General features: G+C 53.5%; 3 protein-coding genes across 3 annotated transcripts; 1 reads left to right on the top strand and 2 right to left on the bottom strand.

Moving 5' to 3' along the window:
• Positions 1-4,154: 4,154 nt before the first annotated feature.
• On the top strand, positions 4,155-9,816 carry GMORB2_4118 (chitin synthase; the record flags this gene model as incomplete). Its single annotated transcript, XM_035466093.1, has 3 exons — positions 4,155-4,438; positions 4,505-8,230; positions 8,436-9,816. The coding sequence occupies 3 exons, from the start codon at positions 4,155-4,157 to the stop codon at positions 9,814-9,816; spliced, it is 5,391 nt and encodes a 1,796-aa protein (XP_035323930.1).
• Positions 9,817-10,346: 530 nt separating this feature from the next.
• Positions 10,347-11,804, bottom strand: GMORB2_4119 (Mitochondrial branched-chain alpha-ketoacid dehydrogenase kinase; the record flags this gene model as incomplete). Its single annotated transcript, XM_035466094.1, has 1 exon — positions 10,347-11,804. One exon carries the CDS (start codon positions 11,802-11,804, stop codon positions 10,347-10,349), a length of 1,458 nt encoding a protein of 485 aa, XP_035323931.1.
• Positions 11,805-12,194: 390 nt separating this feature from the next.
• On the bottom strand, positions 12,195-12,675 carry GMORB2_4120 (Peptidase inhibitor I9; the record flags this gene model as incomplete). The annotated part of the gene is made up of 4 exons (XM_035466095.1): positions 12,195-12,282; positions 12,354-12,422; positions 12,494-12,534; positions 12,661-12,675. Coding segments are annotated over 4 exons (213 nt in total), but the record flags the coding sequence as incomplete, so codon positions are not given.
• Positions 12,676-16,409: the final 3,734 nt, after the last annotated feature.

Below are 16,409 nucleotides of genomic sequence, written 5' to 3' on the forward strand. Positions count from 1 at the left end.
ACGAGTTTACGAGTTACAGGGGGGGGGGGGGGGGGGGGAGGTTGACTCTGGGAGTTCGGGCTCTGCCCAGGGCTTTGCTTGGTTTTCTCTGTTTCGGGACCTTGGTTACAGGTTGCCAAGGTATACTCGCGTGGTCGTGTATCGTATTCTCTGTTATGGATCCTCCCTCTTTCTCATAAGACTCGTATATGTACAGATTACTGGGCAGCAGCATCTTTGCCACTGCCACACCCGACAATAAAATACGGAGTAAAAAGAAAAATAAAAGAAAGAAAAAAGTAAGAAAAAAAGTAAGAAAAAAATACGACGAAGGATACGTGGTACACGAGGTTTCCGGATACGCCGCATCGACCGTGTCGGCGGCAGAATAGTCGCACTGTACGATGGGTCCCCCGGCGACCAGGGGGTGATGGAAGGGGTAGGATCGAGAGCTGAAGCCCCATTTACTGCCCATAGCGACAGAGTGAGGGAGACGTACAGGCTACATTGCAACTAGTACAGGCAATAGTACAAGCATCATACAGGTAGATGGAGATCGCTGGTGGTGCCTACGAGTATGGAGTATTATTTTTACGTCGTACAAACACTGGTGAGCTCACCACAATACTAGTCGGACTCTGGTAGATGCCACTAGGACTTTAGATGTAGTCTTGCTACGCACATGACGCTACAAGTGTGTGTTGCCCAGCGATCATGGAGATGGTGCGGCGCCAAGGTAGGAGGCTGTCTTTGTACGAGCATTCATATCCGTGCAGAGTACAGCTAATTACCAGTCATAATAAGAAAGGGGGATGGGAAGGGAAGAGAAGAAGAAAAAGCAAATAGAGGGGAAGTAAATAAAGGGGAAAGGCGCGTGTCGACTCGGTGGATGGATGCATTAGCCCTCGCGTAAAAGAAAAGAAAAGAAGGAAGAAGAAACGCGAGCAAGATAAAGAAACCAGGAGGGAGAAAAGAGAGTCATCCAAGACAGGAGGTAGGTATCCATGAAGACCTCCGTTCGTGGCATGACTGTTGTGGTTCCATCTCCGCATTGCCAGCAATAATAAACAAATGCATATGGAGTGTACGGAGTATATACTCGTAGCGACTGGAGTATACAGGCCAATAGCATTACTCACGGGAGCTACGAATCTAGCAATAACAGTGCCTGATATACGCTGTAAATAGCAGTCGACGTCTAAATGGTTTATGGATGGGGCGCAGGCCGATGCACGAACCACCACCGGTCCGAGTTGACTGTCCAGTCGAAGACGGTCTTCTTTCAACACGTTTGGCATACACCTCGTATTGAATACTCGTACATCGTAATACTGCATCTACATCACATGTATGAGGGCAGCAGGTTATACGATCATCACGATTCACCGTACTGCACTGCTTCTACCTCTCGTCCAGAGACTCTGCTCGTGACATAACGTTCTTCGTAATAATACTATATTCTTGGCTCACGCTGCCATACTGCTTGGGGCCGCCGTATGCCTGCCGTCCCACCGGAATATATGACATGACCACATATCCATGCCCATGGGGGTGTGGCTTTACAAGCACATGCAGACACGGCTGTCACTCTGAGACATGAATATGTATACCTCCAACCTCATGCCATCGTACTGTGTTATTTTACCACTCACATCCATTGATGTTTCTTGTTCAAGAGACCGCCACATGCCGCGGAGCGCTATTAGTAATAGCACCTACACAGTTGACACCATAATGCCTGGGGTCTATCCCTAAGACCTTGGGAGTATGGACACGGATTGCTGAGTAATGTACTGGATGTAATGCATATAGTGGTATCGTTTTCGCAGCCTTTCTACTGGAGACTAAAAGTAGATATTGCGAACCGCTAGCCTCTGGGCGCAACCCACGACCCGACCGTAGCCAAGAAAGCATGGAGGCAAAGCCTAGCTGTACCGGTAGCTCGTGGCCTGTAATAGACTGTAATATGTATTGCTCGTACGGTAAGGTGATGGAAGGCGCAAACTCCAGCTTTGCAGTGCCAAATCATTACACCTCATTCGGCTTGCACCAACTCGCAGCAAGACAGTTAATACTTGTATAACATCTTCTCCCCTTTTCTCTAGGCGACACTTGCCCCCCCTCCTCTAGGCTCTAGCTCAGACCTGGTTTCCCCTGTGGGCCTGGACTCGGCGCTCGTAGTACCTGTACCTGTAGACCTGTATGAACCCTATGATGGATCCCAGCTGTCCAGATCCCTTCCGGTGGTGCGCCAGAGCTATTAATAATACCTGGTGCACTCATGGCCCATGGACGCTCCATGAATCTGAACGCTGTACATATATATTATCATTCGTACAACTACAACAGGCACAGGTGTCAATACGGCATGCATGTTATCATCTGTTGCTGTACATATATATCCCAGTAAGCTGCGTGCCGCCGTGGCGTGCTTGACGCATCAGGCAGTGTTGTATTGCTGTACCACGAAGCACAGTATTTGTCAAGGGAGGGAAGAAGGGTCGAGCATGGCTCAAGAGCTAGATGCCGTGGGATGCAACGGATCGGAGCAAGGATCGCCAAATAAAGAAAGAAAAGAATAGGGGAGAGGGAGAGAGGGAGACTAAGGAAAAGTTTTCTTCCTCTTGGTACCTGTACGTACGGTAAATACATGCTGCCGTGCACATTGTATATTTGGTTCACGAGGTGGTGGCGCCTGCGCGCGTTGGTGGCTCGCTCCTGATACGACCACGCTACAGGTTGGATGTACTAATAATACTCCGTGCAAGTACATCTGTACTCTAGTAGTCTCTAGGTGCTGATGCCCTGTGCCAAGCTCGTATTCGTCGGCGCACTGTGCCACACAACGTTTGTGGTAGCGCCACTACTAAATCTCCCGTTGGAGGCAAACCCAGATTGGAAGGCTTTACGTCTCTCTGAGCTCTGATCAACATCTATCGAGATGTCAGAGTAAAACATGTTTAGAGAGAAATACGAAGAGGGGGGGGGGAAAGGGGGATACATAGAGAATTGCGTACACGTAGCCACTACTAGCAGTATTGAATAAGAAGTCGGGAATGTAGAACCGTCCCCCATCAGTGCTGTCATCCAAACTTCGAGTATATTAGTAGTAATACTAATATCCTGTCCTTCATTCCACACTAAGGCAAACCTGGATCGTCTCCATCGTCTCAGCCGCTTTCCCCGGGTCCGCTTCTCTTGTCTAGTTACCATGTTCCATCATGCACATCTTGTATTACTATTCTCGTACGGGTAGGGGGCTGGTTAATATGCATGCCACCATGGTACAGTGCGACTTCTTTTTTATCCTCCCACGGTATCGCTCTGTATCTCTATGTACCACTCCCGGCTCCAACAATGGAATCTTGCTGACCATTCCAGCACCCCTGGAGACCTCTGGTTCCCCTGAGATCGATTGTTACCTTCTGGGCTCTCTCTACTCTCTCTCTCTCTCTCTCCCCTTTCCTGGCAGCACAGTGCACTGAATTCCAATGTACTGCTTGTTCATAGTTATTACTCGTATATCCCGTAGACCTGACCTAGTACCGTATTTACTCCATAGCCATACGAGTTTACGGTCCTTGACTCCCTGTACAAGCTTGGCCCATTCTACCTGTTGCTCTTCTGTGAGCTCAGACAGACGGTCCCTTTCTCGTGCTTTCTCCGTCGCTGTTGATGCCAACGCCCAAACATCCACTCCACGCCACTCAAGTCTTTGTTGCTTCCAGCTTCATCCTTGAGAAATACTTTCCACCCTCGCTTTTGGTGCTCTTCTCTTTCGCTTCCTATCGCTCTAATTCCTTCTTCTTTTTTTCTTTTGCATTCTCTTCTCTGATACTCTCGTTTGCTTTCCCTCGTTTATTCCTTGGAACCGTGGTTGCATTTCTTCCCAAACGTAGACGGCCGTTTCGAACTAACCCCCGTCTCTTTTGTTTGCAACCTCGTCTCTCCCCTCTCCCCCAACAATCTCGCCTTCTGGCCATCGTGTTGGTCCTGGGCCTTGCATCCATGCAGCTAATTTCGACCTGACGGCCCCCTTTGTCGAGTCGGCATCCCTTCTTTCCTTTTTTCTCCTGTCATCAGTCTAGTCTCTTGCTCCGACTTGCTTGCTGCCTCGTCTCCGTCAACGAAACCACCGGTGATTGTCCCTCGAGGACATCACAGTTGCGCCCATCATGTCGAATCGAATGTCCCTCTTCAGCATGAACTCCGACTCTCATCGCCCTTCTCACCTCGGAGCTGGTCCCCAGACCGCACAGGTCTCTACCACCACCCTCCTCAACGCCATCCACAATATCTACCTCTCCTCTCAACCCCACGAGCTCGAGTCCAGCACCAGTCTCGTCGTCAACACCTGGCTCACGGCCGTCCAGGCTGGTCCCACTGTTGATGTGGCCCTCGCCGCTCGCGCTTGGGAGCACGCCAGGCGTCGTGCCGAGGATGGCTGCATCATCTTGGGGTAAGTTTCTGTCCATACCGTATACCATCGGCTCTCTCATACATGGCCTCTACTTCCCTCTACTAGGGGCATGCTCGATCTGACAATTCTTTCACCCAGATCCCTCCACGAGTCTACGCCATCTCTCCTCGTTCCCTTCATCTCAAAGTTACCCTTTGCCGTTCCCCAGACCGTCTTCAAGTCCCTCGAGGCCATCCGTCCCTTCTTGCGATGTGTCACACCCCACAACCCGTCCCTTCCTCGAGAGGTCGCTCTCAGCGTAGCATTCACCCTCCACCTGGATGGCAGGTTCTCTGATGCTTCCCTGGCCCTCTCCCAGGGCGGGATAGACACCAAGAACGGCCTGCTCGACATCCCCGCAGAGGCCGGCTACCGCGGCTTCGACGTCTTTTACTACCTCCTCACGGCTGCCTCGACCCCGGCTGAGAGGGAGTTCCTCGGCCTTAAGAACCCCTCGCAGTACACCCTGCTCGCCCGCTCCGGCACATATGAGAACCCATCTTACCTCCCCACGGCCGACGATGCTGCTGCTGCCGACGACTTCCGCCAGGCTCTCAAGGATATTGGTATCAGGGGTGCCGCACACCGAAATTTCATCTCGGTCCTGGCCGGTCTGCTCAAGCTCGGCAACACCCTCGACTATGACCTTGATTCGGATGCCCTCGACGAGATTTGCGAGGATGTCGGCGCTCTGCTCGACATGGAGCCCGATGTGCTCATCAACCAGTGTAGCACCGAGGACCGCCGCACCCTTGTCGGTGGTCTTTACGAGTCCCTCGTCGACTGGGTCATCTCCAAGGCCAACGAGGCCATTGCTGCCCAGTCCGCACGCATCAGGGACGGTCAGGAGCCTCTGGATGGCCAGAACTCGGGCTCTTCTATCGATGGTGACAGCAACGACACCGTATGTCTGACCGTTGTCGAGATCCCCTCGCCTACTCTGGGCAAGGCTCTGTCCATGCGCAATGTCTTTGACGATACCGAGGGCATCAATGCCGAGACCATCCAGGACGGTCTCGATGTCTTCCCCGCCGGCACCTCGGTACTCAAGGAGATGCAGCAGGCCGTCTCCGAAGTCGCCCCCGATCTGGGTATTATGAACGGCCCCGAGGGGCGACAGAGGACTCACGACCTGGAGAAGAGGGAGGAGGTTCTCGAAAAGGTAGCCTATGCTGCCGACGAAGACGCCTTTGTCCGGAAGCTGTTGTTCCCCATCCCGGGTGAGGGTATCAACCTTGGCAGGGCTGGTCGCTTCGACCTTCCCAACTTAATCGCCTCGAACCGCATATGGTACCACCTCTCCATCCACCCCACCGACGACTCCGTCAGCAACCTTGCCAACCTCCCTTCTGCCACCTCAGCCTGGTCCGCAGGCTCCGTCTCGCGTCAGCTACGTTCGTGGAGGCTCCCTGAGTGGGCCAACCGACGTAACCGCCACCTCGACTTCACGGCCGACTTTGACATTGATGAGTTCGTCAAGAGGTACGAATCCCTCGGCTGCCTCGAGGGCAAGGACGGCATCGAGAGCTGGGTCCTCGAGCGTGGTTGGAGTAACGGAGAGGTCTTTGTCGGCAAGGAGCGCGTATGGATCCGCGAGGGAGCTTGGTGGGAGGCTGAGAGCAGCCTCGACCTGAAGCCGGGATTTGGTGCTACTCCAGAGAACCCCTTCAACTCCGGCTTCGACACCGGATATTCGGCCAACGGGAGCGGCTACTTCCCGGGACCGCCCCTGACCGATAACGGCTACGACATCGGCCCTGGTGCCGGCGCACCCGGTGCTAACTATGCCGCCAGCCGAAACATTAGCCAGGGCAACCTAAGCGTGATGGCCAGGAGCCTAAAGAACGCGGCGCCATCTGTGGCGCCCAGCGCGACCCTACAAGTTCCCGGTGACTACGGTCTCGGCACCAAGGGTGACTCGTACAAGAATGAGATCTACTACAACGAGGCCGGTGATTTCACCGGTCTCATCGACCCCGAGTTGGCCAAGAACAAGGAGTTTGAGACCAAGCACGTAGACGCTGGCCGACGCGCCTGGGTCGGTTTCGTTTGGGCCGTCACCTTTTTCATCCCGTCGTTTGCCCTCCGCTGGTTGGGCCGCATGAGGCGTCCTGACGTCCGCATGGCCTGGCGCGAGAAGTTCGTCTTGTTCCTGCTCATCGTCTTCCTCAACGCCCTCGTCATCTTCTGGATCGTTGGCATAGGCAAAATCCTGTGCCCCAACTTTGACAAGGCCTGGTCGAGCGCCCAGGTCGCAAACCACCAGGGAGACAAGTCGTACTGGGTCAGCATCCGCGGCAAGGTCTATGATCTCGACAAGTTCTGGAAGCGCCAGCATAGCGACACGGCCATCGAAACGACCACCTCCAACATGTCGCCCCTGGCCGGTCTGGACCTGGACGAGTACTTCCCCATGCCGCTCAACGTGGCATGCCCGGGTCTCGGCATCGACAAGACTGTCCAGCTGACGGCCAACCTCACCAACCAGCCCCAGTACGGCAACGCCGTCCACAAGTCGGGCTACTTCTCCACCGACCCCACCAGCAACCTCGCCAACGACCAGTGGTACTGGGAGACGTTTGAACCCGCCATCAAGGAGTTCTACAAGGGCGACCTTGTATTCAAGACCAAGAAGGTCAAGAAACAGGGCCAGGACGAGAACCGCATGTGGGCCAGGTACGGCGAGAAGATCTACGACCTGACCGACTACTTCTACAACAAGGATGACCTGCAACCCGACGTGGACACGATGGCCTTCCTCAACTCCAAAGTGACGGATCTGTGGTCCGACAACGCCGGCCTGAACATCAAGAGCAAGTTGGACGACCTCATCAAGGACTCAGCCTCGAACGCGACCGAGCATGCCCACATCGTCAACAGCTGGAACTGCATCCAGACGGTGTGGTACAAGGGCATGACCGACTTCCGCGACTCGCCCCGGTGCACCGTCAACAACTGGTTCTTGCTGTCCTTTGCCATCGTCATGTGCTCCATCATCCTGGTCAAGTTCGTGGCGGCCCTGCAGTTCGGGTCCAAGCGCCGTCCGACACAGCAGGACAAGTTCGTCATCTGCCAGGTGCCCGCGTATACGGAGGGTGAGGAGTCGCTGCGTAAGGCCATCGACTCCCTCACGGCTCTGCAGTACGACAACAAACGCAAACTGATCTGCATCATCTGCGACGGCATCGTCGTCGGAGAAGGAAACGACCGCCCCACGCCCAAGATCGCCCTCGACATCCTCGGCGTCGACCCCAAGATTGACCCGCCCGCGCTGCCTTTCAAGTCGGTCGGCCCTGGGAGCGACCAGCTCAACTATGGCAAGGTCTACTCGGGCCTGTACGAGTACGAGGGTAACGTGGTTCCGTACATGGTCGTCGTCAAGGTCGGCAAGGAGTCGGAGCAGGCCAAGTCCAAGCCCGGAAACCGCGGCAAGCGTGACTCCCAGATCCTACTCATGAGCTTCCTCAATCGTGTCCACCACCGTTCCCCCATGAGCCCTCTCGAGCTCGAGATGTTCCACCAGATCAACAACGTCATCGGCGTCGACCCGGAGCTCTACGAGTACCTCCTCATGGTCGACGCCGACACCAGCGTCAACGAGGATTCGGTCAACCGTCTCATCGCCGCCTGCACCCACGACTCCAAGATTGCCGGTATCTGCGGCGAGACTAGTCTCGAGAACACGGACAAGTCGTGGTGGACCATGATCCAGGTCTATGAGTATTTTATCTCTCATCACTTGTCCAAGGCATTTGAGTCTCTCTTTGGCAGTGTTTCTTGTCTTCCCGGATGGTATGTTCTCTCTCTCTCCCTTTTTCTCTCTGTTTTTCTTTTTACCCCTTTCGGTTTCTCCTCCTGTCCCTCTTTCCCTCTTTGCTTCTTTCCCTCTCTTTCTCTGCTCATCATCTCTCGAGATAGAGATGGAGAGGAGGGGGAGAAAAATAAGAATGAGATCAAATTAAGATGATCAAAGAAAAAGACCCTAACACACTACTAGTTTCTGCATGTACCGACTACGGACTGTCGACAAGGGCAAGCCTCTGATCATTTCGGACGATATCATCAGGGATTATAGTGTCTGCGACGTAGACACGCTCCACAAGAAGAACCTGCTGTCCCTCGGTGAGGATCGTTACCTCACGACGCTCATGATCAAGTACTTCCCTCAGATGTCATACAAGTTTGTCCCCCACGCAAAGTGTCAGACTGCCGCGCCGGACTCTTGGAGTATCCTGCTCTCCCAGCGACGCCGATGGATCAACTCTACCGTTCACAATCTGGTCGAGATGATTCGTCTCAAGGAGCTGTGCGGATTCTGCTGCTTCTCTATGCGCTTCGTCGTGTTTGTCGACCTCTTCGGTACCATCATCCTACCCTCGGCCTGCATCTACCTCGTCTACCTCATCTACCTGATGGCGAGTGGCACGGGCCCGTTCCCCCTCATTACGATTGTCATGCTGGCGGCCGTGTACGGTCTGCAGGCGCTCATCTTCATCCTCAAGAGGCAGTGGCAGCACATTGGTTGGATGATCATCTACATCCTAGCCTTCCCCATCTACTCCTTCATCCTACCCATCTATTCGTTCTGGAACATGGACAACTTCAGCTGGGGTAACACGCGTGTCGTGGTGGGAGAGAAGGGAGACAAGAGGATCATCGCCGTCGAAGACGAGCCCTTTGACCCGCGCTCCATCCCCCTGCAGCGCTGGGACGACTACGCCCTGGCCAACAACCTGCCCGGCCGCCGCGGCGGCTACCGCGACGAGCCCGAGATGCTAGACCCCTACGAGATGGAAGAGATGAAGTCGGTCTACTCTGCCGGACCGCCCGGGTCCATCGTGACGGGGGTGCCCCTGCGTAACTCATATATGCCGGCCCCGCAGCACTCGCCCGGTCTCTTCGGCGCGTCCAACTCGAACCAGAATCTGAACAACCAGAACAGGGCATCGACGGTCATGAGCCACTACCAGGACCACCCGACGATGCAGAACCGCCAGTCGATGATGTCGATGGGAACCGGCATCCACGACAACAACCGCAGCCAGTCACCCTACCAGGACCACGTGGCGACGCAGCCCAGCATGAGCAAACGTCTCTCCACGGGGACCCTCGGGTTTGCGGGTGGACGCCGGTCCCCTATGATGCCCGACGCCATGCAGTCGACGCAGTCGTTTGACTTCCAGCGCGAGCGCGGCTCGGGGCCCGACGACAACACGATTATCGAGTGCATCCAGAGCATCATGGCAGAGGTTGACCTCGACACAGTGACCAAGAAGCAGCTGCGTGCGTTTGTCGAGCAGCGTCTACAGACGGAGTTGAATGGTGAGAGGAGAACGTTTTTGGATAAGCAGATTGATCAGGAGCTACAGAAATTGTAGACTATTTTTTATCAGTGGTTCTCTGATCAGTGGCGTTTTTAATATTTGAACACACCCTCGCACAAGGTTTTTACTTTTTTTCTAATATGGGAGGAAGCGGTGCAAAGTCTTTTATTCTTTTTTTTATCCATACACACAAGTTTTCGCTCTACCATCTATAACATGTCTCTCATTACTCGGTTGTAACATTTTTTGTTTTCTTGTTTATTGAAGCAGCATTCATTTTGAAAAGGAACATACAAAATAAGCACGGGAAGGAAAGAAAGGATTCCTATGTAATTAATGTCGGAGATAGTACCGACGAATCAGTCATTTCATTTCAACCGATTTGGAAAAATACAAAAAGCGTTAATTAAAGTGTGACATATCCTCAGTAGATATATTATACTTGTTGACTTGTTGTTTTGAATGGTAGCAATATGAACGGGAATCTCCAATGTGACGAGTAAAGCTACATAGATGGTGGCATTAAGACAAGAAGATGAAGAAAACCGATGCTTGTATATATAATCTGTATGTAGGTAGACAGATCACTCCCCCTTGTCATCAATCTTGCCTATACCCTTGAGACGAAGATAGACATCAGTACCCCACCTATACAGGGTCTGGATATCGATACCCCCGCCAAAGTACTCGGCATAGGCCCTGCTCAGGGGCAGACCGTAGCCCAGACCGGCGATGGAGCTGGTCATGATGGCGGGGCCGGAGCTGGAGAGGACACCGAGACCGTCGTCGACGCCGCCGCCCGCACCGCCGCCTGGGTGCATTCCGCCGGGCATGCTGGCGGCGTCGTCATGGTCCTGGTACTCGGAGAAGGTGGTGTACGAGTACGACCATATGTCGGGCAGGACGGAAGGGGGGATGCCGCCGCCGCGGTCGCGGATACGGATGGTCACTCCCGGGGCGTTGTCGTCGGGCGGGCGGCGGCGGATGGCGTCAACCCCGTTGTTGGCCGAGCTCTCGGGGATGACGACACTGTTCGTGTCTGAGGGCGGCAGGGGTGGCTCCGGGGCTATGGTGACGACGACGGGCTCATCAGGCAGGCCGTTCTCGATGGTGGCGCGAAAGGCGTTCTTCAGCAGCTCCGTCAGAATGTACTCGAGGTGCACGGGGACCGAGGCGAAGGTGGTGTCGGGCTCGCCGGTGACGAGAAGCGTCGGGCGCACGCCGTAGCGCAGCTCGCATATGTCGGCCACCAGTGCGGCACACGACTCGACGACGGTGGCCGGGCGGAGAGCCGTGTCGATGACGCCGACGAAGGACGGGTGGTCGGCCGGGTACGGCAGCGACGACGCGTGGGCGTGCGAGTGTGGCTGGCTGCTCTGGTGCAGGGCGATGTGCTGCTCGGCCACGAGCCGCGTGCCGATGCGCGCACGGAGGTGCTCGTCCAGAAAGCGCGTCACGTCGTCCGCCGCCATGTACCGCCTGCACTCGAGGAAGCCGCGTGCGAGGATGGGGATCGTGTCCGTGTGGGTCGCCACCAGCTCCGCCAGTGCGTGCGTGAACCGCACCTCGTCGTCCAGCGTGACGATAGCCCGCCCCGTAGGCGACGCCATAGCCGCCCGCCAGTACGGTAGCAAGATCGACAACGAGTGCAGGTACGTGCTGTATATGCGAGACACGTTGGGGTTCGACACCACAATGTACGGCAGGTTGCGCAGCGCCTGTAGCCGGTGGGCCAGTCGGATCGGCAGCAGCGAGAGGGCGAAGTTGGCCGATGCCAGGAGCGCCTCTTCCGAGAGGGGCGGCCGTCCGTGTCGCACCAGGTCCGCTAGACCAAGACGGTGCTGCCTCTGCTTGGCTATGGTCGCAATGTCGCCGTCTGTCACGTTGTGCTTCGATGACGATGCTGCATGGTGCAGTTGTCTGCTACGGCAGCGCCATCGTGCTGCTGCTGCTGCTTCTGGAGCATTGCGGCCTGTCGTTATTATTATTGTTGGAGTCTTGTCGGTCAGGTATAGCAGCCTCCTGGGGCTGCTGACGCGCATCATGGCGGCATGGCCACTTTTCGGTGGGTGATTGTCTGAGATAGAGAGAGAGGGTCTTCAATGCCATATTTCCAATCTAGATCGTTCCGGCCCGTGTAGATTGCTCTGTCATCATAGTGGGGCTCCTCTCGTAGGCAGCAACTACGAAGAGCATACGTCACAGGCGAATGGGCACAAACCACGCGCGTGCTGCGGGGAAGGCCAACAGAGTACGGAGAAGGAATTTGGTAACAAGAGATGCTGGAAGGACAGAAGGTATGGAAATCTATGAGATGAATAATAGAGCGCAGTTTATCGTATCATTATGAAAGACTACGACTGCATCGTCAAGTTAAAGCTGGCCATAGAGCACGCGCTCAGCTTGTCGTCTTGTCCCTTCCGTCTTTACTTCTGGATCTTCATGACGCCGTCATTCTCGACGCTCTTGATGTGCGGGTGGTTCTCGAGAGTGGTGACTGCGTCTTCGGGGAACTCGACACTTTTTTTTGGTTTCAAACAGAAATGTCAGTTATGTATCGGGGGGTGAGGGAGGAGAGGGGGTTAACGTACGAGAAGCCCTTGATGATGGTGTACTCGTGCTTGATGGTGCCGCCCTGGTCCCTGCAGTGCTGCTTAGCGCTGCCGAATGTTAGTTTTTTGTTCGGTTCATTCGTCAAGGTAGTATAGGTAATAATAAGAAAGGGACATACTCGGCCACCTCCTCGGGCTTCGCACTCTCGTTGCAAGAGACCTGGAGGAAAAGAAAACGGTGTTAGAGGGGAACGGGACAATCCATGTTAACGGCACATGAAGCTCGACATGGGTGTGTACGGTCCCACGGGATATCCAGGTAGAAGGGGATAAGAAGGGTGCTCACGATGTAGGCAGGCATTTTGCTGTTGCTGTTGCTGTTGCTGTTGATGATGCTGTTTTGAGAGAAGATGGATATAGCTAGTTGATGATTATGACTCTTCTGGTGATGATGCTTCTGTAGAGTTGCTGCTATCGGGCCAGATACAAATGGCGCAACTACTAGAGCCTTTAATCCTGCTGATACCACTGTGGCGTGCAACAGGTGTCCACCCGCTGACGATGACGGCATCATCTAAGCCAGCCGTCGTTATCAATCCCACGTCTTTTCGGAGAAGAAAAATATTGACCACATTGATATACAGTAAGTCATCTGGTAAGAGTTCTCATCGTCTACGGCATGGTCTGAACAGATGAGATAATCTCGCCTCCCATGAGCTTGGAAGCTTCCAAGTGTGGCACCCAATATTGGATGACTAAACAGCTTGGAGCTGCTACCACACTTACATCTATAGATAACCTCATAGAAAGATTTCCTCCCCTTCTTAGGAATTAAGCAGTCAGACGCACAACCATCGACCAAGGACGTACCAGTAGGTAGAGACCACTGTATTCACGCCTACGGGTCATCGTGTGCTGTCGTGAGCAGGAAGCACACAAGCTGTGGTCCAGGGTAGGGTAGACGGATTCCCAAGATGTCCATGGAAAATGGCTGAGCCTGATTACTAAAATGGGGAGCTGTTTGGTCCACGCGGATGCTTTCCTTGTGTTCTTCGCCCCCTCATACTGCGTGGAGAGGAGGACAGCCATCGGGTTATGACTGCGTACATGGGTTCAGATGGAGAACGGAGAGTGCCATTCGCACTTGGTTGGTGGCAGGACTGGGAGGAACATGTGCGGGGTGGAGGGGGTTGTGTCTTAGCGAGTGACTACAAGTACATGTACAGACAGGTGTTATTGACTACAGAACTAGTGATATTACCGCACGTACTCCGTATGGGTACTATTGCTCTGTGTATGGGGAATGCACAATTACCACGCAAAGCACTGCCCCGATTCCATCCCCGTGACGGAGTTCGTGTCCGCCCCGAGGCCACGGTGTTGAGAGAGACAAGGAGCGAGGCGGAGTTAGCCAAAGACTCTCCCAAGGTTCAAAGCGTTGACGGTCGAGCAACACCTTCCCAGCAAGCATATGTTCGCCCGGAGCTTGTCATGAGTGTGTGTGCCAATACGAATACGCGTAATCGCATCGTTGACAGACACCTCTTTCGAGTTTCCGACACCTGTTGAGAATCAGATCATGCAAGGGCAGATACTGACGAGCACTGCCTCCTACCCATTGACGAACAGGCAAGTACCGCAATGAGCCGAGTATTGCAAGTTCGAATGGCCTGGTCGCCCTCGGCTTTGTCAATCTTGGTCAGACCGGACAAGAACTTGCGCCTATCATCCCCTTTCGAGCACGAGACGAATGGCCGGGGCGGGGCGGGGACACTCAGTCCAACGACCACCTGATCGTATTCGTATTCACATTCTCTCTCTCCCCCCCCCCCCTCCTATTATTACTCGCTACTCATACGGTATGAAGGGCAGAGTCTGGCCCTCTCGGATGAGCGATTGGCCTGTGTGGATGAGACCGAACCACCCCCCCCCGCTGACAATGCCTGACAATGCGTCACTCACAGCCGCACAGGGTATCTCGGAACAGGCACAGGCGGGACCTGATTTCTTTGGCCGGGAGTCAGGCTGTTGCGGGTTGCGGGTTGTGGGTTGTATGAGTATTACAAGTACATGTATTGGTCATAATGATATTTTGTAGATACTAATCTGTACAGTCTGTCAGGTCAGGCCATCAATCAATATTACTCGTAGTCCGAATTGTCATGTGCCGATCTTGGTGGTTCCAACTGTGGTGACAGCGGTTGTGTCCATGTCAAAAGAATAAGCTGGCTTGCATTGTCACGGGCAAAAGTGCGACGTGATCGTGCAGCGGAGTATCCAAATATGGACAGAGACAGAAGAAGGAGGAATAAAACTGCTGCGGAGTACGTGTACATGTAGCAAAAGGGTCGGCTAGGACTCGTACATATATAGTATTACTCCGTACGGTGTACAGGTAGCAACGTAATAATATAACATCAATGGGAGCAGTGGGTGTGGTCATGCTGATTATCTGCAGACGTCGTCATACTCCATAACCCTGGCTGGGCCCTGTAGGGTGTCAAGGAGTATTATTTGTTGTGTAGTGCGAATCCCTGCAAATGCTCAACCGACTAGTAAATTGCCAAATTCGTGCAAAAGTGCGAGTAATACGGGATACATCATACTAGGAGATGCCCTACTGAGAGTAGTCGTGCGAGTAGTCGCGTGCGGACAAGGGAATAAGTAATACAAGTCCACATATTCGACGTTGCATCTTGTTGTATCTTGGGAGAGGCAGAGAGCATCGGCATGCATGTCTGTATCGTACATATAACGGTGTATGTTGATGGTGCTACTGGTAGTAGAAGTAGCAGTAGCAGATGAGTATGGATACATGTATGGAGAGAATGTAATAATACCGCGTAATATGGAGATGCAGGACGGTGTTGACAAGAGATTGTGGTGGTGGTGGGGGGGCCGAGATGGTTGGGTGGAGCGCATGGGTGAGAGGGCGGGAAAAGTGGTCTTATTTTTCTTTGCAAGTACCCGGGACTGTTGTTATTACCGGGTAATGTTTGTGTGAGTGAGTTTGTGAACGAGTATGTGCGAGTAATGATGTGCAATAGCATCACGCAGTGACACTCGTACTCGTACGTATATGTATAGTCGTATGACGGTGAAGAGGAGAAAAAGAAAGGTGAAGAGGGCGAAGAGGTGAGGGGATGTGGAAGGAGGAAGGGGAGAAGAAGAAAACAACGGTCAGCCATCCTCCCGGCTGTTGTGACTATCTGTATTACCTGGCAGTACTACTATTGGGAAAGAACAACCCACGAAACACGGAAAAGAGGAAGGAGCAACACAGGAAAGGAGACGATCTGATGATAGAGAAGAAAGAACATCACCTCCTTATAGCAATGCAGAGGGAGAAAATTCAATTCCTGGGAAGATTTGGGAACCCTCGACTCTCAGAACGGGATTTTTTTTTTTTCTGTTGATGGATTCCGACCACTCCGAGACAGCCGGACCATCTCGTACGCGTACCAATGGAGGAGATTCCCCCGCCAACCTCTCGTTTCATCTCTTTGACAGTCATACCAGAAGAGTCACAGAGTACAAGTATCGAGGTACTCGTACTCGCCGATACTGCCAATCCGCACTACTAGACTCCTAGTACAAATATTGCTAGTTGGTTAACCATACAAGCACTGCTATCATCTATCCGCAATGAGTGTGTATATGTACGAGTACTACGGAGTATTACATGCACGAATAGTAGCAGCCAATCCATATCCTTGTCCTCATCGTCCCATTCCGGAAAGTCTCAACACCATTGGGTCGGGAGCCTCTGACGCCGGACAGGGGCCGGCCAAGTGGTAATCTCTCTGCCCTTTTTGTCCCTTCTCTCAGTCCACAATCACTCTTTGATTCTCCGGTTCGCACTCTACCTAACCTCCGATCCGTAACAACACAAGTATTACTCGCACTTGTAGAGGAGGGGGAGAGGCGGGGGAGAGGAGAGAGTAAGAGAGGGAGAGAGAATAAGAGAGAGCGAGAGAGAGAGAGAGCTAGAGAGAGAGTAATAAGAGAGAGAGGAGGGCATTTTCCGTGGACGATTGCCCGTTGGGTAATTACTTATTCTGTAGTCGGTACGCACTTTTTTCCCCCCTTCTTTTC

This window comes from Geosmithia morbida (genome assembly GCF_012550715.1).
Source record: "Geosmithia morbida isolate 1262 chromosome Unknown scaffold_2, whole genome shotgun sequence".
NCBI lineage: Eukaryota > Fungi > Ascomycota > Sordariomycetes > Hypocreales > Bionectriaceae > Geosmithia > Geosmithia morbida.